The 23287-nt window shown below is 36.9% G+C and overlaps 1 protein-coding gene across 1 annotated transcript; it reads left to right on the forward strand.

The window, feature by feature from the left end:
* Positions 1-4096: 4096 nt before the first annotated feature.
* LOC112721803 (uncharacterized) lies at positions 4097-6463 on the forward strand. The gene has a single exon (XM_025772832.3). The coding sequence runs from the start codon at positions 4097-4099 to the stop codon at positions 6461-6463; it is 2367 nt and encodes a 788-aa protein (XP_025628617.3).
* Positions 6464-23287: the final 16824 nt, after the last annotated feature.

Below are 23287 nucleotides of genomic sequence, written 5' to 3' on the forward strand. Positions count from 1 at the left end.
CGGATATATCCGATCCGATCCAATCTACATATGTGCTGATCGGATTGGATCCAAACTTAAAAACGACGGATATTGAATCCGATCCGATGATTTTAGTGCGGATCAGATCGAATTTAGTCATATCCAATCCGATCTGATCCTGTTCATCACTAAGGCTGCGTTTGTTTTCAAAGACAGGAAAGAACATGGCACTGAGACACTAAAAATTATTGTTTATGTATTGTGTTTGGATATGATGTACAAGACACTAATGTAATGTCCAGTATTATGTTTGGATACACATGGACAAGACTAAAATATTATATGAAATTACTAAAATAACCATATGATTTCAAATTTTATACATCAAGTACAAACTAATTTAATAGACCATGAGAATACGTAGGAGTACAAACGAAACTTAAAAAAATATTTGAAGAGACCAACAATTTTAATAACAAATATATAATAATATTTATATTAAAATAAAAATTATAAATATATTTATTTTATTTTTAAATTTATTATTAATATGTAAAAATACATATGGTTAAAATTAATAAAAAAATAGATCTGAGTTTGATTAATAAAAAAATTTGTTTAGGTTAATAATTCAAATTTATTTTAAATAAAAAATCAGTTTTAAAAAAGAATCCGTTTTTACATGAAAAAAAAAAGTTTTTGCACATAAAAATCTATTTTTATTTAGAAAATCAATTTTTTTATCTAAAAACTGATTTTTTTTTAAATTATATAAAATCAATTACAACTTATAAATTATTTTTTAACATTTTAAAAGATCAATTTTACCTTTAATAATATTTATCTTTTAAAAGTTTCAAGACTAATTATAGAAAAAATAAGAAAGAATAATAGTGGAATAATAAAAAATATCTATGGACAAAAAGGAAAATAAAATTTATAAAAAAGTCTGTGTCTACTCTTCTAAATTCTGTGTCCATCATTGTCCTCCGTAAAAGAGTGGACACAAAAATATAAAAAACTGTCTTGGAGACAATGTGTTCCGTGTCCATGTCTCTGCTTCCAAACATATTTTAAATATGTACTGTCCATGTCTCTGTGTCATGTCTCCGAAAGCAAACGCTACCTAAATTACTGACGTGTCACGTTCTTAATGTGAAATGTGTCTTTTATCGTTGATACATTATTACAAATTTTTTTAAAATGATTAATTTGATTCATATATAACGATCGGTTTGAACATTAACCATGTATAAAATACTAATACTGATCGTCTTGGTGGATCAGTATGATGGCTCATCAACCCTCATTATTAAGTAATAAGGAGTGTTTCATTTTTTATTAATTAAAAAAAATTTAATATTTTATATAAATAGTTCAAATTAAAATTTAATATAGAATTCAAAATTTATAATTTATAAAACACTATTCTTTATTTTTTCCAGAACATTTTAACATTCGAGAAACGAGATTAATCATTATTTGTAGGAGACATCTTTGTAAACATTTTTTTGTTTCTTAAATATATATATAATCCATCTTATTGGACATATGTTTTATTTCCATATTGTTTCTATATGATTGACAAATGCAAGCAAAGAAATTGACTGTTGAAGTTTTATTTGCGGTATCTATCTCCAAAACGGCAAGGACCACACACCACAAAAGGATTCCAAGGGATAAAACTTTGTCGTCTACATGGTTGCTTAGAAAATAAAGAACAAAAATTTGCACATCTATGATAAATGTAACATTTATTAGTTGTATAAACCCTCCTAATTGACACTTTCATACGCGGCTTTGCACATGCTGCTTCATCATGCATGCCAAGCTTAATTACATTTCCAAATAATCTCTTCCAAAATTTTAATTAGTAAATATTGTATACCATAAACTTCATGATTTAATCTAAATACATTGATAGTGTATATATAGGTTTTTAGATAAATGTAGGTAAATAATAAAAATCAATTAACATGAACTTTAGTTGTGTAGCTTTTATTTGTTAACTATTTATTGGTTGATTTTTGTTATTTTTATAAGAAAAAATATATGAAATTAACTTTTAAGTAACATTAACCATTTTTTATTGTCAAATTATTTTTTTAATCTTTATTTTGGGAAACTTAAAATTTAAAATCTAAAATATAAAAATTAAGATTTAAAAATTAAAATATAAAATTTATAATTTAAAATGATAAAATTTAGTTGATATTGACTGAGAAAAATTAGCTTCTTAGTTAAACTCTTTTTATAATAATAACCAATGTTAATGTTGGTTGAGGCTAGTACATTTATGATTTATCACGCTATAGCACTATTCAAAGTATAATTAAATGGCGTGCGTTTTATATTTATATTTATAACATTAGAAAAAGTAAAGATTCTGATACATAAAGAGCATACCAAGTTCATGTACGCAGGATACAAACGATGTTTCCTGAACATAAAATTATAATTGAATTGCTTAAACACCTCCTTCTTCGCGTCGTGCATGATCCATAACTTATAATCACAATTTATTTTATAAATATTTGATGATACCGGCTTAACTATTCTTTAATGATATACTAACTTTAGTGCCGGATGAATTACATTATCATATTATTTTAACTAGAGAAAAGAAAAAGAAAAGATGCTATATAGAACGTGACGTTTCTAAAATATAATTCATCTGTAATGCAATGCACTTTTCTAGTATAGTTGTTAATTTAGTTTGAATATATAATTTTTTATAACGAAGATCTCAATCATTAGTTATGCTTTACATATCAAATTCTATTAAATTGTTCAATTATATGGATGCAGCAAAAGGCTGGGTGGATTTATATAATTGATAGTAGTGCTGATTAAAAATTGAATTATACGGTAAATTATGAAACATTGTCTCACTGGTCCCGGCATGTATATATAAAAAGCTAAGTACAAAAAGTATAGGGAGGTAATGAGTTTAGTGAATAATATGAATAATAGAATTTAAAAAAAAAAATTAAAATATGATGATAATTAATTTAAATAATTTTTAATGATTTTGAATTTTAAATTTAAAAAAAATTAAAAATTTGTAAATGGTATAGTTACGTATATGGTAATTGATAAAACTTAATTTTGTGGTTTATTTTGTATTTAATTTGGGAGATTTTATTAACTTATCTCACATTTATTCAATGAAATAGTATGATTTTGTAATTTTCCCTAATTTTGTGCTTAAGTGTGAAAACATGCTTTTTAGGCCTTAAAATATCTAAATTTAATTCACTTTAATTCTATTCGATGCCTTAATATGTTTGTTGAGTGATTTGAGATTCATAAAGTAAGTATTGGATAGAAGAGGTGAAGAGAAAAGCATACAAAGTGGAGAATTCATGGAAAAACAAGGATTTGGAGCATTCAGAGCGACGCGCACGCGTGACAGACGCGCACGCGTGAAGAGGTGCATCATCCAGGCGACGCGTACGCGTGACATGACGCGTACGCAGGCACGGACCCACCTTCATGAATGGGGGGGCACTTGCCCCCAGTGACATTTGATATTTTTAAACCCAAAAAAAAAAAAATATATATATATATATATAATATGCCCCCACTTTAAATTTTAAATGACCCCACTACAAATAAACTAAGCCCAATTATTAAAAGTCTAAGTCCATTTTATCTTTTTATAATTTTGACTATTAGTTAACCTAATTAAATTTAGTCTTCTTCTGTTTTTAAATCCTAGCCGTCACTCATTTATTCTCTTAAACCCTTTTCTTAGTTTCATATTTTCAATCTTCTTTTTCTATTCCTTGTCTAGTGGTCATCTTCTCTTCATCAAAAGGTAAATTTTAAATTCTCTATTTTATTTTATATAGCTCTCTATGACTCTATGTATCTTTCAATTTCATTGTTTCTCTTTTTGATATTTTCAATTGCAAATTTTAATTCAAACAATTATAGTTTAAGTATTAATCTATTTTTTATTCTTTTCATGAATTTATATATTTTATTTTATTCTCAATTTAGTGATCCTTATTATTTATTTGTTTATCTTTCGTTCTATTCTATTATATGTAATTAGATTGCATATAAATTTTTAAAGTGAATTGATCAATTTACTAATTTAGAATATATATTTTTATTTTTAGAAATAGTAATGGAGAAATATTTCAAAAGAAAGCTACCACTAGAATCTGAAGTCACTCCATTAGTCTCTTCTAATAAAAAGTTCTTAGAATTCAATGTGGAAAGTCTGGTAGCTGATCCTGGACAACGACCCAAAATTTCAAATTATGATCCAAATGACAGAGATGAAGTTAGACGAGCTTATTTGCAAAAAGGTCCTTGTCAACCAAGAGAACATGATTTTCCACAAACATATTTTGGAACTTCTCTCCGTAGATTTAATGCTGATTGGTTTGATGAATTTGGCAATTGGTTGGAATATAGTATTTCAAAAGATGCTGTATTTTGTCTTTGTTGCTATCTTATGAAACCTGATGGTGCGAGTGGTGATGCTTTTGTAAAAGAGGGCTTTTCAAATTGGAAAAAGAAGGAGCGATTACAAACACATGTTGGAAATCATGATAGTGCTCATAATCAAGCTCGAAGAAAATGCGAAGCACTCATGAAGCAAAAACAACATATTGAAGTTGTTTTTCAAAAGCATTCAGACCAAGCTAAAAGAGATTACCGAACTCACTTAACAGCAACAATTGAGTGCATTAGGTTCTTATTGCGACAAGGATTGGCCTTTCGTGGTGATGATGAATCGCACAATTCAAATAATCAAGGTAATTTTTTGGAGCTTCTTGACTTTCTTGCTCAACATAATACAGAGATTGATCGTGTTTTCAAAAATGCTCGTGGAAACCTTAAGCTAGTAGCACCTAAAATTCAAAAAGATATTGTTAGAGCTGCTGCAAGTGAAACTACTAAAGTTATTATTGATGATCTTGGAGATGATTTATTTGCTGTTTTAGTTGATGAAGCTCGAGACATCTCTGTTAAAGAGCAAATGGCTGTTTGTTTGCGGTATGTGAACAAAGAAGGGATTGTAATGGAGCGATTTCTTGGCCTTGTCCATGTTTCTAGCACAAATGCGTTGTCATTAAAAGTAGCTTTGGAATCTTTATTAACAAAGCATAATTTAAGTTTAGCAAGAATACGTGGACAAGGTTACGATGGAGCTACTAATATGCAGGGAGAATTTAATGGCTTAAAAAGTTTGATCTTGAAAGAAAATGCTTGTGCTTTTTATGTTCATTGTTTTGCTCACCAACTTCAATTAGCACTTGTGGTTGTTGCAAAGAAACAGGTCGAAATTGCACTACTTTTTAATTTGCTTGCTAGTTTGTGCAATATTGTTGGAGCTTCTTGTAAACGTAAAGACATGCTTCGTGAAAGTCAAATGCAAAAGACAATTGTTGCATTACAAAATGGAGATGTTTCTAGTGGGCGTGGCTTAAATCAAGAAACAACATTGAAAAGGGCAGGTGATACTCGATGGGGCTCACATTATGGTACAATACTTAGCTTGATTTCTATTTTTTCTTCCGTGGTAGAAGTTCTTGAAGTTATTGAGGAAGATGGAAATAATCCTGAACAAAGAGCTGAAGCATGCCAATTATTGAATCATATTCAATCTTTTGAATTTGTATTCAATTTACATTTGATGAAAAGTATATTAGGAGTTACTAATGAGTTGTCTCAAGCTCTACAAAGAAGTGATCAAGACATTATAAATGCTATGACATTGGTTAAAGTGTCCAAGCAACGATTGCAAAGTATAAGAGACGATGGTTGGTCCTCTTTGCTCAACGAAGTTTTACTATTTTGTGATAGTCACAATATTCTTGCTCCAAATATGAATGATATATTTGTAACACAAGGAAGATCAAGGCGCAAAATCCAAAAGGTCTCAAACTTGCATCATTTTCAAGTTGAATTATTTTATCAAGTGATTGATAGACAACTTCAAGAGCTTAACAATCGTTTTACAGAGGTAAATACTGAGCTACTTCTTTGTATAGCTTGTTTGAATCCAAGTGACTCATTTTTTGCATTTGATAAGGAGAAGTTGCTTCGTTTAGCTGAATTTTATCCACATGAATTCTCTTCTACTCAAATTTTGGCACTTGATAGTCAACTTGAGAATTTTATATTGGATATGCGTCTTGATGATCAATTCTCAAATATAAATGGAATCAGTGGACTATCTCAAAAGTTAGTTGAGACAAAAAAGCATATTGTTTATCCATTGGTATTTCTTCTGTTGAAATTAGCTTTGATTCTACCTGTGGCAACAGCATCAGTTGAGAGAACATTTTCTGCTATGAATATCATAAAGAGTCGACTTCGTAATCGAATGGGAGATGAGTGGTTGAATGATTGTTTGGTTACATATATAGAAAGAGAGACATTCAATCAAGTTGATAATGAAACAATTATTCAACATTTTCAAAATATGAAAACAAGAAGAGAAGTACCTTCAAGATTTGAAGCGAAGAAAGTTAGCAGCTAATGTAATTTTTGGTTTTTTTTTGTATTCGAATAATTAATGTGCACTTTTATATTTTTAAATTTAAATTAATATATATTTTGATAATAATGTGTATTATTTTTGCCCCCCCACCATAAATTTTCTGGGTCCGTCACTGCGCGTACGCGTGATAAGAAAAAGCTAGACGACGTGTACGGGTGACTCATGCGTACGCGTCACAGCCAGCACGTGACCCATTAAAGTGAATTTGCTGGGGGCGATTTCTGAGCTGCCTAGGCCCAATTCCACCTCATTTATGAGGCTATTTCATGCAGAATTTAAGATTAATCAAGGGGGGCAGTTAGATTAGCTTAGGAATCATGCTTTAGGTAGTTTCTAGAGAGAGAAGCTCCCTCTTCTCTCTAGAATTAGGTTAGGATTAGGTTAATTTCTCTTAGATCTAGGTTAATTTCTTGTTTACATCTTGTTTTCCTTTCAATTTCTTGTTATTACATATTTGCTCTCTTAGTTCTTTTGTTAATTTTTCTTTTATACCCATTTTGTGTTGATGAACTCTTGTTGGATTTGGATTTTCTTTTAATGCAATTCATGTTTATGTTCCTTTATTGTTTAATTGAGTTGTTGTGGCAATTGGGTAGTTGTAGAATTTATATTTCTTGCAATTTAACATGCTTTCCTTTTATGCCTTTCAAGTGTTTGACAAAATGGTTGGTTGGATGTTAGAGTAATTTCTTTTTAGCATTCTTGGCTTGGAAAGAGAAATTAGGCAATCTTGAGTCATTAATACCCAATTTAGATTGGTGATCTAGAGTTGTTAGTTAATATTGTTTCCATGGACTCTAATGTCTTGCTAATTCAATTAGTAAGCTGATTAGGACTTTTGGATTGGGATTAACTAGTCTTATTTGACTTTCTCTCATGTGAAGATAACATTATACCTTCTTCCATTGTTGGAGATGACTAAATAGGATTAGCTCTTGTTAATCATTGTATCATAATTAATGACTAGGATAGAAAGCCTATGTTCTCAATCCTTACCATGAATGTCTCTCTTTATTAATTGCTTTCTTTAATTGTTTGCTTTACTTTTCTTGTCCCCTTATTTGCAAACCACCCCCTTGGACACCATAACCAATAATGTGCATACCTCACTGCGATTCCTTTGAGAGACGATCCGAGATCTGATACTCTCGGTATTTTTATTGGTTTGCACTCATGACAAACAAATTAAATTTTGAATTAGCATTACTTGTTGGCTTGGAACTATACTTGCAACGAAGTTAATTCCTCTTTAACCGAGAAGAAATTCTTAGCCGACGGTTCTGTTCTTTTAAGTTTTTTGGCGTCGTTACTGGGGAATTGCAATGTGTGCTTGTTATTGGTTACTGTATATATGTGAATATTGTGAATATGTAGGACTTTGCTTTCTTTGTTTCTTGTTAGTTTTTGTTTCCATTTTTCCTTGCTACTATGAATTATAACCCCTTTGGCTATGAGTTTGGTTCTAACTATGTTGTAGGGAATGGAAGCTACAATGACAACATGCATCAAGGAATTGAAAATCAAAGGTGGGAGGAGTCTCGATCATATAGACAACCTTCTTGACAACAACCTCCTCCGGTTTCTTATGGGTATAATCCAACTCCTAATGCTTACCAATCCAATGGATGTGGTGATCCTAATTGTGGTTGTCAACCACAACCACCACATGCATACAATTCTTTCCCTCAATATAGGCCTCAACAACCTGACTCCCAAGCCCCATACCACCAAACACCTCCATATGACCCTAACCCTTATCCACCATACAAACCACCTTTTGAGCCATATGAACCATACATAGAACCGCAACAATTCCAACACAATTACTCCCAAGAACCACCTTGATATACACCATCTCCATACCCTTACCAAGATGAACCACCTTCCAATTATGAACCCTTTTTCCCAAAAAATGAACCCTCTCTTCTACCACCTCCTCCAATGGATGAATCTCTCCAAACCTTCTTACAAGAACAACGAAGAGATATTAGCTCTTATATCCAAAGGCAAGAAGAGAAGCAAAAGGAGTTAAAGAAGTTAGAAGTCATGGTTGCTACCATTGTGGAAGCCATTAACCACATGGCCTCCCGGCTAAGCTCATGCATCCTAAGTACTCTCATCGATGAATGTGGAGGATCAACCAAAGAGCACAGTGAGGGAGTGAATTTGAAGCTTCAAGGTGAAGAAGAGGAGCTAAAGCAGAATTTGCATTAAGAGGAGGAAGTTGAGGTCATTGATGTTAACAAAGTGGATAAAGAGTTGAGGGAAATTGATCAAGAAGTGGATTCCATCATTAGTGATTTTTTGTCCACATTGATCAATCCCGTTGATGATCTTATTGAGCCTTCTTCCATTGGACTAGAAAGCGATGTTGAGGAGGCTAATGCACAACCTCCGACACATGACTTAAGCAATAAGGAATGTGTAGAAGAAGTTGGTAAACAAGGAATTGAAATTGAAGATGCTTGTCAAGAGGTGGAGGAATTTAAAGAAGAGCACAAGGGAGTGGACCTTGCATTGTCAAAGTGTGAGGAGGCCCCCTTCCTAAGTCACCATCATTCCTTACATCATGCAAGTGGGTAAACCTCTTATCTCTAAGCTTTATCATCCCACTTGAATATGATTTGTTTGAAACGGATTGTCAACTTAGAGCTCTCTGTGGAATGGGAAGTAAGAGAAAGTTGGTTAGTGTTCGGCACCGCAATTTAAGGTTCACTATGGTTGAGTTTTCAAGCTCTAAGTATAAATGGTGGCATAATACTAAATTGAGAAGATCTAGGAGGAGAATTTGGTGCCTAAAGGAGAATTCCATGTGCTTGCCACCCGAGTGGAGTAATGACGATCAATTAGAAGACGGGTGTAGAAATAAGATTTGGGATCCCGGCATACATAAGGATAAATTGTGGGAGCTCCAAGCTTATGGAAAACTCCACCAAAAGTTGATGCGCTTGTTTGGAAACTCTGACAACCACTTGAAGTCCAAGCATTGGTGGAAGTTTAAGGATGAATTCAAGCACAAGCCTCCTTGATTAGGGCTCTCCAAAATGTCCAATTTAAGGAGTTTAAATAAAAGTGTTAGGTGGGAGCACCCCACCATGGTAAACTCTTTCTGTTATCTTGTAGATATAATCAATGAATGAATTGAGTTGCCATCGTTAGGTTGTTCTTTCCTTTTATTCTTTTGTATGTTTTGTTTTGGTTGCTAGGTTGTTTGTTGGTTTTATGCTTCGAATAAGGATGATTCTTTGAATTTGAGTTTTTGCCTGAATTGCAAGTTTTCTTAAATTTTGTGAAAACTCCGCAAAAACTCAAAAATATTGTTAATTTGCATTCTAGTTGGTCTGGAGTTGTAGATAGTGTTAAGGGAATTTTAAGCTCTGTTTTGGTGTTTAACAAAAAAAAAAATAGAGGGCAGCTCACGCGTGCGCATGCCTGACGCTTACGCGTCACATTGTTTCTCTTGCATTCCACGCGTGTGCGTGAGCGACGCGTACGCGTCAAAATGCTGCTGCTGCTGCTCCATATAAAATCCAGAGAGTTGCGCAAAAGGGGCATTGAAATTGTGCGTTTAGCACAATTATGCGCCACATGTATGCGTGGTTGATGCGTACGCATCATCTTCCATTCTCTCCCCTCACGCGTGCGCGCCGAGGATGCGTACGTGTCATACTCTCTTTTCCTCGTTCCACGCTCGCGCGTCAACGACGTGTATGCGTCGATACCTATTTTGCCTCTTCCACGCTCGCGCGTTGATAAACCCATATTTTATGATGTATTTTGTGCTCAATTTAAGTGATTTATTCAATCCTTCACCTACTTATTCATGTAAATTGCATGGTTTTACTTTTCCTTCCTTATTATGTGATATATGTGAAAAACATGTTTCCTATGCTTTAAAGATATTAATTTTAATTACCCTTTATTACCATTCGATGTCGTGATTTGTGTGTTAAGTATTTTCAGATCTCCTAAGGCAGGAATGGCTTAGAGGACAGAAAGAAAACATACAAAAATGGAAGGAAAGCACAAAAATGGAGTTTTGAAGAAAAGGGCAGCGACGCGAACGCATGGACGACGCGGCCGCGTGCCTAGCGCAAAAAGGCATCGATGCAAATGCGTGACTGACGCGGACGCGTGCCTTGAGCAGAACGCAAATGACGCGTACGCGTGACCGAAGCAAACGCGTGACAAGGAAAACTCTCAGATGACGCGAACGCGTGACCTACGCGAACGCGTGACCTACGCGAATGCGTGACAGACGCCACGCACCAGAATCTGCAGAAAATGCCCCCAGCGATTTATGGACCCTTTTTCGGCCCAATTCTGAATCCAGAAACATAGAATATAAGCAAGAGAATGGAGGAATCAAAAGGGAGAGGGGATCATACATTCATAATTTATAATTTTAGGATTGGATGTAGTTTTTAGAGAGAGAGGTTCTCTCCTCTCTCTTAGGATTTAGGATTTTAGGATTTCTATTAGTTTAGTTCATTTCATCTTCAGTCACAGGTTCAATACTCCTTTTACTTTATATTTCTCTTCTACTTTCAGATACTTTAATCCTTTTATTTGTTAATTACTTATGTTGCCAAATTGGCTTATGAACCATTCATGTTAGGATTTTCTTTATTTAATATAAACTGAGGTATTTCAGATTTATGATTCTTTTTTAGCTTTTTATATTCTTGGCTTTAATTGATTAATTGGAGACTCTTGAGTTATCAAACTCATCGTGATTGATAATTGTTATTTTTGATGATTGAATTGAATTCCAATAACTCTAGTCCTTTCTTAGGAATTGGCTAGGACCTGAAGATCAAACTAATTAGTCCACTTGACTTTTCTTTGCTTTAGTAAAGGTTAACTAAGTGGGATTAAAACTCAATTCTCATCACCATCGATAAGGATAACTAGGATAGGACTTCCAAATTCTCATACCTTGCCTAGAGTTTTCTTAGTTATTGATTTACTAATTCCTGCAATTTATTTCTCTTGTTCAAACCTTTTCAAAACCCAAAAATACTGTTTTCCATAACCAATAATAAATCATACTTCCCTGCAATTCCTTGAGAAGACGACCCGAGATTTAAATACTTCGGTTTATAAATTTTATTGAGTTTGTTACTTGTGACAACCAAACGTTTGTACGAAAGGATTTTCTGTTGGTTTAGAAGCTATACTTACAACGCGATCATATATTTGTGAATTTCTTTACCGACTGGAAAACCGATCGTCAAAATGGCGCCGTTGCCGAAAAACTGCAAACGTGTGCCTTATTATTGGTTATTGTAAATATTTTTCTTTTACTTGTTTATTTATTTTTTTCCCTTTTTATTTCTAATAGCTACTATGAGTTCTCACCCCTCTTGCTTTGAGTTTGGTTCTAAATTCGTTGAAAGGAATGGAAGCTATAATAGGACTATGCATCACGGTCATAGCAATCAAAGATGGATGGAGCCAAGAGGATCTGATTAACCCTTTAGGCAACAACACCCTCCAAGATATCATGGACAAGGACCATTCTACAATGCATACCAAGCTGATAGATATGGTGGGCCCCCTTGTATTTACCAACAAGCCCCAACCTGTGCTTATAGACCATCCTCTCAACATAGCTTTGAACCACCACACTCACAAGTTCCTTTTCACCATTCACCACCGTATGACCTTTATCCACCACAATTCCAATCCAATTACTCCCAAGAACCACCACCGCAATATTCACCATCTCCATATCCTTATCAAGAAGAACCACCTCTGTATTATGTGCCTCTCTCCCAATCAATGAACCCTCATATCCACCCCAATCTCCAATGGATGACACCCTTCGTGTTCTTCTTCAAGGGCAAGCAAAGATGCAAAGGGTCGTACTGGAACTCGCTACTGCCTTAACCAGGGTAGTAAATAAATTAGCTTCCCAACATCTGAGCACTCAAAATACTCCCATGGCTACATGTGGGGAATCAAAAGAAGAGCGAAGCATGAAGGAGACACTAGAAACTTCGGTGGACAATGAGGAGCATGGCTTTGTATTGGAACAAGTGGAGGAAGCCTAATAGTTGTAGAGGAAGAAGTGGTTGGAGATTTAGGAGATGTTGAACCTCCATGGGAATCGAGAACTGTAAAGGATTCCGCCGAGAAGTTCGAATTTGATGCCAAGGAGGATAGTGCACAACCTCCAAAGCATATACCTTATGAAAAATTGGACGGAACAGACCAAGAAGTTGATTCCATAGGCAGTGATGATCATGAATCAAGCTCTCCTAGTCATGAACTTGCATCCGCAACTGAACTCCTTGAGCCTGAAGAACCTTATCCAAGTGAATACGAAGATGATGTCGAGGTAGATTTCTCTCAACCTCCAACTTATGACTTGAGTGACGAGGAAGACATAGAAGACTTTGATCAAGACGCAGTTGCAGTTGAAGAATTTTGCAAAGAAGTGGAGAAATTCACAGAAGAATACAAGCTTCAAGTGGGTACAATCCTTAACCTTTATCTTTACTTTTCCACTTGAATATGGTTTGCTTGAAACAGATGGCCAGCTTAGAGCTCTCTGCGGCTTTAAGAGTAAGAGGGAAATGGCTCATACTCAGAGCTGGTGTGCAAGATTCAATAAGGTTCCACGCTTCAATTCGAAGTGCACGGATTGGTATCAAGTTCAATTGAATGGGTCTCGGAAGGCGTTTGGTCATCTCGGTGAGAATACAACTTTCAAACCGCCCGGCTGGAAAAATACAATTCCAGACAAAGGCGGGTGCAAAAGCAAGGTTTAGGATCCTGGAATCTATTCTGACATTCGTCATCCCGGGAGCCTGAGAATCAGTTTGAAGCTGCTCAAGGGCTTTACATGCCTAGTTTGGGACCCCGGAGGCTGTCGGAATTCCAAACACTGGTGGAGATTTTTGGATGAATTCAAGCATAAGCCACCATAGCAGGATGTTCATCAAATGTCCAACTTAAGGACTTTAACTAAAAGTGCTAGGTGGGAGACAACCCACCATGGTATGATCGTTTCTTTTTCAATTTTATTTCGTGTTGTTTGTTTTTATTTTATTTTAATTTCATTGAACCTGGAATTATTCATAGCATCTACATTAGCACTGCATAATTGCATTAAAAAAAAAAGAAGAAGAGATCACCCCAAGCGAGCGCGCAGGCCACGCGTGGGCGTGAAAAGGAAATCGGCGTAAAGATCCAACGCCCAGAAAGCTGGGCTGGAATCGTGCGGCTGGTGTGCGTTTAGCACAAAATAGCCCACGCGCTCGCATCCCTGACACAAACCCGTGACTTGCATAACACTCAACCCACGCGAAAGCGTGAGCGACGCGTCCGCATCGCGTGGATATTATGGCGCCCTAAATGGAAACAGAGAGTTGCGCCAAAACGACGCTAGAACTGTGCGTTTAGCAAAATTTTCAACTACGCATTCGCGTGCTTCACGCGTACGCGTCACCTACCTTTTACCTAATTCATGCGATCGCGTCAACGACGCAGCCGCGTCACACCCCTTTCACCCATATCACGCGATCGCGTAATCCACGTGATCGCGTGGATTCAAAAATACTAACCCCCTTCACGCGAAACCCTAGCCCCCCGCGTCACCATTTCCCCTCCCAACCCCCCTCTGCACTCTCTCTTCTCCCCACCCAACTACCACCACACCCAGCCGCCATTTCGACCATCGCGCCGCCATCCCGACCGTTGCACCACCCTCGCGACACCCCCCTCTCTTCCTTCTCCCCTTCTTCTCTTCCCTCCCCTTCCACTCCCCTCCGCCACTGCCCCCACTGCGGCCAACCTCAGACCGCCGTCTCCCACCACCACAACCCTCGCCCCAACCTTCTTTCCATCACTGCCCTTTACCCCTAACAAAACCCCAACCTCCACACCGCCCCTGCTCCACCACCGCGCCGCCGTGCTCCCTCCCAGCGCCGCCACGTCACCACCACCATCTCTCTGCCCTCACCTCTGTTCATACACACCAGGTTCCGCCATACTGCGATTCCTCTTTTCGATTACTTAGTTGGTTTTTCAATTGTTGTTCAGAATAGGATAGTTAGAGATGCATGTTTGTAGTGGATTCTAGGTGGTTAGGTAGCTAGGATGTGGTTAGTGAATTTAGGCCTGATAATTGCGCCGTTCTTGTTACTTGTTTTACCTATTCTGCAATTTTGATCTGGCTGTGATGTTAATACTGTTCATATGTTGTTCTTTAATGTTTCATGCTGCTGTTAGACTATTCTTTACTACTCCTATTGTTTGTGACTCTTTGCAAGTGTTTTTTGATCTCATATGAACTGTTTTTCTTGCTGTTTCTTATCTGGGAACATCCAATTTTAGCCGAAATGCTGCCCAATTTTCTGCAAATTGTTTCATTTTTTTCATTCATGTATTGGTTTTGGCAATTTTGAATTTTGCACTACTTGGCTACAACCAACCAATGCATGAATGCACGGGATAGCATTCTTATTCCTTTTTGATTCCCTGGCTAGTAAATTGCATTATTGATGATTTCATTTTAATTTTTGCTACTCTCGTATCTATCTGAATTATCATCAATAACCTGATATCCTTGCTTGAATATGAGTTGACTGTTCTTTAAATTTGTGAATCTCTTGTTACCTAGGAAACCGATCATCATGCTACTTACTTTAACTTTCTTTTTACTAACTCACTGCTTTAACTTTCTAACTTCCTTTCTCACTCCTAACCATTTTCACTTTCAAACTTCTCTTTTCGGTTTTTCACTAACTACTTGAACTTTCTAACTCAGGGCATGATCATTGTTTTTCCTATTTAACTTGACTTCCACTTATCCTATATTTTGGATTGCACTTCTTCTTTTCAGACTTTTTCACTCGAATACAATCCAAATTGCACATATATTTAACTCATTTCATGCTTCTCTTGCTCTTTTGCCACTTTATGCTTATATTGCTATTATTCTATTTGCCTACTTATTTTTTCTACTTTTGTTCTTCAATTATATCCTGGAATTTCTGCTTTTCAGGATGTCTGACCCTCAACACAAAGGGAAAGGCAAAGCAACCACTGGCAAAAGGAAAAGAGGCGAATCCTCTATGACTATCCTCGATATTTTGCATGATGATTCCTGGCGGGAAAAGAACTTTACCCCGCAGGAAAAGGCTGACTAGCTCCTCCCCGCCACAGATCAGGTCAAATTTGCAAATAGATACTGTGAGCTAAAGTATCCAGTATTTACCACTTCCAGGAACTTGTACCTGGAAAGAACTCTAAAAATTCCAGAAGAACTACAGCAGTACACCTCCGAACAGATAAAATAGAGAGGCTGGTTCTTCTTGGAACGAAACTTGACAGAGGTCAATGCTTCCTGGGTCAGAGAATTTTACTGTAACTATTTCAAGACTTCCCTGGATGCAGTGCACCTCAGAGGGAAACAGATTTTGGTCACTGAGGAAGCTATTGAGGATATCCTTCAGCTTCAGCCTAAGTCAGATCAGCCTGACGGTTACCAAAAGGCTGAAGAGGATACGAGATTTATGAGATTTGACTGGGATGCTGTCAAGCAGAGGATAGCCCTTGATCCTACTGTCCCATGGGTCATGGGAAAGAATACAGTGATGCCTAAGGGAATCAAGCTGATATACTTGAATGATGAGGCTCGGCTCTGGCACCAGATTCTGAGCAACTATGTGATGCCGAGCACTCATGAGACGGAGCTGCCCGCTGCTATGATCACCCTCATCTGGTGTGTGATGGAGGGTAAGGACCTGTATCTTCCACGTTTCATCCGGTATTATATGGCCAGGGTCTATGTCAGCGGCACTCTCCCTTTCCCTTATCTGATCACCCAGCTAGACCGCCGAGCTGACGTGCCTTGGGAGCTGGCCGATGCGAAGCCGACTGCTGCAGATTGCAAGAAGATCATTCCTCACAGTAGGAAGTTTCAGGCTTTAGGCTACAGACCCCCATTCCTTACCGCTTCTGATGAGGCAGCCATACCTTCAGCTGCCCCTTCTGCATCCACTGCTGCACCAGCTTCATCCACTGCACATCCACCTGCCCCTGAGCCCATTTATCATCTGGTGCACCGCCTCTTCGCCCGCCTAGATCGTATGGAGCGTCGCGACAAGCGACGCTATGAGCACCTCAAGTTGATGATCCGATCCGGCAGCGACATCCCCTCCGAGCCTGACACCCCTTCTGATACATCTGAGGTGGAGGCGGATGATCATGAGGAGGAGGCACATACCCAGGCCGAGCAGGGAGGACCAGAGTAGGCTGCGCCACAACATGAGGAGCCACACCAGATCCAGGTCGCAGACCCAGAGATTCCTCTACAGTCAGAGCCTCCACTGCAGCAGACAGATCCTCCTACACTTATCCAGTCTGCAGCCCTTCAGGCCACCACAAAGACTCCAACAGCCCATCCTTCCGGAGATGACACTTCTTCACACCCCGCTTGAGTGAGCATCGAGGACGATGCTATATTTTAAGTGTGGGGAGGTCACCATCTCTGGCTTATCTTTTTTGGTGAACCACTACAGACTCTTCTATCTTATTTTGTTTATTTTTCTGTATTTTTATTTTTATTTTTATTTTTCAGTACTTGCACATTGTTCTTTTGCTGTATTTTTACTTTATTTCCGCATTTTGTACTTTAGTTTATATCTTAGACATTTAGTTTAGTTTGCAATTCTAAACTTGTTAGTTATAGAATATGTGGATTAATTAGTATAGTTTACCTTTTTAGCATATAATAGTTTGATTTAATTGAAAATAAAAAGAAGTAAACTAGAGACTTTAACATAATCAAACATCCACACACCTTATATATATAGCATTACATGTTAGTTAGTTAACAACATTTCTTCAAGGAGGAACACTAAAGATTTTAAGGGCCACCCTAAGATTTACATTGAGAATAATGGGAACTCTTGATTTCTACTTGCATGACATACACAACTGATATATGGTTTTTGAGTCAAAAGAACACACAGCCTGTGATTTTTGAGCTTAATTGTATGGTTACATTCAAACCATAAATTTCATTCCTGTGTGTTTTGCCCTTCTTTTTCATTCTGGTGTTCTTTACTTTGTTTTAATCTATATGTCCAATATAAGAATATAGATACATACCAAGAGATGATTGAGGCCATCATTTGAATTTTTCCTCACTTATCCCAAATTAGCCTACCTTTTACATCACCCTTGTTAGCCCCCTTGAGCTTTTTAATCCCCTCTCGTTCTATAACCACATTACTAGCCTTAAGCAGAAAAAAAATAAAAATCTTAAGTTGAATCCTTGGTTAGCTTAAGATAGATATTGTGTATTATTTAAGTGTGAAAAATTTTATGGGATCATGGGATGATAGAAACAAAGTAGGGATGTAAATTGAATAAGTTATTTTAGAAATTTGGGAAGCATGTTCATGTGAAATCAAAATAACTAAATTACCATGTGCATAAATATATATATATATATATATATATATATATATATATATATATATATATATATATTCAGTATTCAAATAAGGGGATACAAAAATTCTCCAATTGCAAAATAAAAAGAATCAATGCACATGAGACAAAATTTCAAAATTAAATTTAATACATGAGCTTGTAATACAAAGTGGGAAAATTTGGTTAAATAGGTAAAGGAACTTTAAATTATATAAAGTATGTATGTTAGGTGAGATCTTAGACTAATCAAGGATTCACTTTGTTAGCTCACTTAGCCTTATACATATACCCTTACCTTTACCTTGGCCATATTACAGCCTTGAGAAAGACCTCATGATTTTTGTATGTCTATATTCAATATTTATTGATTGGTTAGATGAAGAACAAAGTTTTAGAAAGCAATGATAGAAAAAGAATAGAGTGATTAACCCAATAAACACTGAGTGACTAGAGAGTAAACACAAAAATCCAGTGAGGGTTCAATAGCTCATCACCATATATCTCTGCTTAATTGTTAATTGTCTTGCAGGTTTGTGAAATACTTTTACCCATCTCAATTATAAAAGTGCTTTAACATTATCTAGGGTCTGGCTATGTATACATGATTCCTTGAAAATATGAAACAAATTAACCACATGTAAGCTTTATATATATATATATATATATATATATATATATATATATAGGTGGATAATAACTAAAGTTGCATGATTCATGTAGGTAGTTTGCATTTAGAATAGAATGCATTGCATGAGATTCCACCATTCTAACTTTACCCTTTCTCTTGGATTTAGCATGAGGACATGCTATTGTTTAAATGTGGGGAGGTTGATAAACCCATATTTTATGATGTTTTTTGTGCTCAATTTAAGTGATTTATTCAATCCTTCACCCACTTATTCATGTAAATTGTATGGTTTTACTTTCCCTTCCTTATTATGTGATATATGTGAAAAACATGTTTCCTATACTTTAAAAATATTAATTTTAATTACCCTTTATTACCATTCGATGTCGTGATTTGTGTGTTAAGTATTTTCAGATCTTCTAAGGCAGGAATGGCTTAGAGGACAGAAAGGAAACATACAAAAATGGAAGGAAAGCACAAAAAATGGAGTTTTGAAGAAAAGGGCAGCGACGCGAACGCATGGACCACGCGGCCGCGTGCCTAGCGCAAAAAGGCATCGACGCGAACGCGTCACTGACGCGGATGCATGCCTTGAGCAGAACGCAAATGACGCGTACGCGTGACCGAAGCAAACGCGTGACAAGGAAAACTCTCAGATGACGCGAACGCGTGACCTACGGGAACGCGTGACAGACGCCACGCACCAGAATCTGCAGAAAACGCCCCCAGCGATTTATGGACCCTTTTTCGGCCCAATTTTGAATCCAGAAACACAGAATATAAGCAAGAGAATGGAGGAATCAAAAGGGAGAGGGGATCATACATTCATAATTCATAATTTTAGGATTGGATGTAGTTTTTAGAGAGAGAGGTTCTCTCCTCTCTCTTAGGATTTAGGATTTTAGGATTTCTATTAGTTTAGTTCATTTCATCTTCAGTCACAGGTTCAATACTCCTTTTACTTTATATTTCTCTTTTACTTTCAGATACTTTAATCCTTTTATTTGTTAATTACTTATGTTGCCAAATTGGCTTATGAACCATTCATGTTAGGATTTTCTTTATTTAATATAAACTGAGGTATTTCAGATTTATGATTCTTATTTAGCTTTTTATATTCTTGGCTTTAATTGATTAATTGGAGACTCTTGAGTTATCAAAATCATCGTGATTGATAATTGTTATTTTTGCTGATTGAATTGAATTCCAATAACTCTAGTCCTATCTTAGGAATTGGCTAGGACCTGAAGATCAAACTAATTAGTCCACTTGACTTTCCTTTGCTTTAGTAAAGGTTAACTAAGTGGGATTAAAACTCAATTCTCATCACCATCGATAAGGATAACTAGGATAGGACTTCCAAATTCTCATACCTTGCCTAGAGTTTTCTTAGTTATTGATTTACTAATTCCTAAAATTTATTTCTCTTGTTCAAACCTTTTCAAAACCCAAAAATACTATTTTTCATAACCAATAATAAATCATACTTCCCTGCAATTCCTTGAGAAGACGACCCGATGTTTAAATACTTCGGTTTATAAATTTTATTGGGTTTGTTACTTGTGACTACCAAATGTTTGTACGAAAGGATTTTCTGTTAGTTTAGAAGTTATACTTACAACGCGATCATATATTTGTGAATTTCTTTACCGACTGAAAAACCGATCGTCACGCGTCAACGACGCGTACGCGTGGATTTAAATGTGATAACCCCCTGATTCGCGAACCCCTTCTCATTTTCGCAACCCTCCCTCTTCTCTTCACCCCCAACATCTCTCTTCTCCCTCCAAGAACCAGAAACCCCATTTCTGCCTCTCACTACCAGCCATCATTTCCGGCGACCAAACCGCCGCCGACCACCCGCTCTCTTCTCTCTGCTTTCTTTCTTCTCCTTTTCTTCCCTTTCATCGTCTCTTTCCTCTTCAACCACTGCCATCCATCACCGACGGTGACCCCATTACCGCCAACCTCTTTTTTACCTTTCTTCCCTCTTTCTTCCTCTTCTCCTCTCTCGCTCCATTTTCCCTTTCTTGCCACCACCAGCGTCCGCCGCGGCCAGCCACTCTGCCACCACTGGACCGTAGCAGCGCCGCTACTGAACCAGTAGCACCTCCGTCCTCCCAGTCTCTATTCCCATCTCCATTTCGATTCTTTTTCCGCTTCTGATTCATTCTTCCAGGTTCCAGTTTCTACTGTTTTAATTTCTGTTTCTGTTTTTAATTTTCTTTTAATTAATTTCCATGTTAGTATTAGTTGTTAATTAAGTTCTGTTTGATTAGGTTAGCTTAGATTGCATGTGGTTAGGTATTTTTAGGATTTTGGTTAGTGGATTTAGGTTTGATTTTTGCTACTGATGCTGTCTGGAATGGCTGATTTTCATTTGCTTTGTTGAGTGATGATGATGTTGATATTCTGTGATATTTTTCATGTTGTTGTTGTTGCTAATTTTGGGGTGCTACTGCTGTTTGATGCTGTTCTGCTTAATAATGCCAATTCATACGAGTTTGAAATTGCTACTGCTGTTTGAAATTGCTGCTCATGTTTGAATATGCACCTTAGTTCATATAAAATTATGGTTGCGGATTTTGTTTGAATTGTTCTGAATTCTTATGGGCTGAGTTTTGCTGCTTGTCTATATCCGGAAACGTCCAATTTACTACTGAGATGCTGCCAAAATTTTCAAAAATTTTTATGCTATTAAGTTTCAAATTGTGAATTGAATTTGGTGCTATTTTACCTTGGTACATTTTATTATGGTCAAGTTCAATTCATAATTCATTCGGTCTGCATTTCCGCATTTCTTTTGGTTCCCTTTCATGTGTATTTGTGATTGATAGAATCAAGGAACTATTTGACAGATTTCTATATCAAATAGGGCCTTGGTTAACCAAGTCAATGCGAATCTCTTGTGTGCTTTCAATATTTCAAGTTTAAGTCAAAACCTTTTCAGCTTCTTGGTTCAAGTTCAATTTCCATTTTCTTTAACCAATGAAGCTATTTCCATAATTTTGCCATTTGACTTGAACTTGAGGTTCTTATGTTTGTAATAATTGGTGCTTTCCACTGGTGTAAACCTTTTAAACTAGAAATTGTTTTAAACCGTCTGTTGGTTACACCAAGTGCATATTTCAATTCTTTTACACCAATTTTTACAAATTTAGTGACTAACTTCATTGATGATGATCTCACCTCTTTTTGCTTTTATAGTGCATGACATCTTTTATCATCAATGACTTGAATCGTCTTCATGAATGTGAGCATGCTTGTTTTGAAAAATTTTTATCCTGTTTTTGGTTAAGCTCAATAATTATCATGCCGCTGATTTCTAACTCACTTTTCTAACTTTTGACTTAATTGACTTTCTAACTTTTCTTTTTAGTTTTTTAAAACAACTCTTTTATATTCCTTTGGGTGTGATAATTGTTGTTTCTTAACAAACAAGCATCTTTACTATCATTGCATGAATTCTTGGATTGTGTTTCTGATTGATGTCTGAATTCTATTTTTCTTGCATTCCAAGAATTTATTTCTTTGGCTCACTTCATGAATGTACCTCAATACCTTTCTGTTTTCTATTTTCTGTTTGTTGTTTATATACTTGGTTCCTATTCTCCTGCTTTGCTTAATATTCTGTATCCTATGATTTCTATTTTTGAGGATGTCCGACAGAAGTAAAGGGAAAGCCAAGGCCACCTCCATCAAAAGGAAGAGGTCTCAGTCAGCTATTGAGCGGGTGACCTCCGGTCTTTCTGAGAAGCGTCTCTCTGAGAAGGAGAAGGCGGATCAAGCCACGCCTGCTACCAACTCAAAGAAGTTCACCAATCTATATTGTGAGCTCCGATTTCTGTACTTTGAGGAGCGAAAACTCATTCTGGAGAAGAAGCTAGTTATCCCCTCCGATCTGAGGCAGTATACTGAGCACCGGATTGAGTAGAGGGGCTGGGCCTTCCTAGACAGAGAGCTAGCGAGAGTGAACGAGTCCTGGGTCCGAGAGTTCTATTACAATTTTTTTAGAGCAACCCTTGACTCAATTCACCTCAGAGACAGGCAGGTCATGGTCACAGAGGTGGATATTGAGGAGATCCTCCACTGTCAGCCTAAAATCAGTGATAAGGATGCTTTCCAAAGGGTTGAGGAGGAGTTGCATAGCATGACCTTTGATTATGATGCACTGCACAGTGTGTTTACCCAGCCGGGTGCACCTTGGGAGATGGATTCCTCTAAAGTGAATCCCAAGGGCATGAAGTTTGAGTATCTGACGAAGAAGGCTAACATGTGGCAGCAAATCCTGTCCCATTATGTCATGCCTAGCACTCACTTCACCGAGATTCCGGTTGATATGCTTGTCCTGATCTGGTGCGTCCTTGAGGGGAAGGAGCTGTACCTTCCCTGACTCATCAGACGATTCATGTAGCGAGCCCATATCAAGGGTAACCTTCCTTTTCCGTGTTTGGTCACGCAGCTCGCTCACCGAGCTGGGGTACCTTGGCTATCAGAAGACGAGTCACCACCAGCAGTCCATGGCAAGGAGAAAGTTATTCCATGGAGGACTTGGGTTGGTGACCGACCAACAACCCAGCGTAGAGACCGAGCTGCCATAGCAGCAGCATCTGAGCCAGCTTCTTCTTCAGCAGCAGCATGACCCTCAACAGCACCATCAGCATCCACCAGACCAGCACCACCATCATCATCCCTGCCGACCTACCATCTTGTCAGTGCTTCTT

This window comes from Arachis hypogaea, chromosome 11, assembly GCF_003086295.3.
Source record: "Arachis hypogaea cultivar Tifrunner chromosome 11, arahy.Tifrunner.gnm2.J5K5, whole genome shotgun sequence".
NCBI lineage: Eukaryota > Viridiplantae > Streptophyta > Magnoliopsida > Fabales > Fabaceae > Arachis > Arachis hypogaea.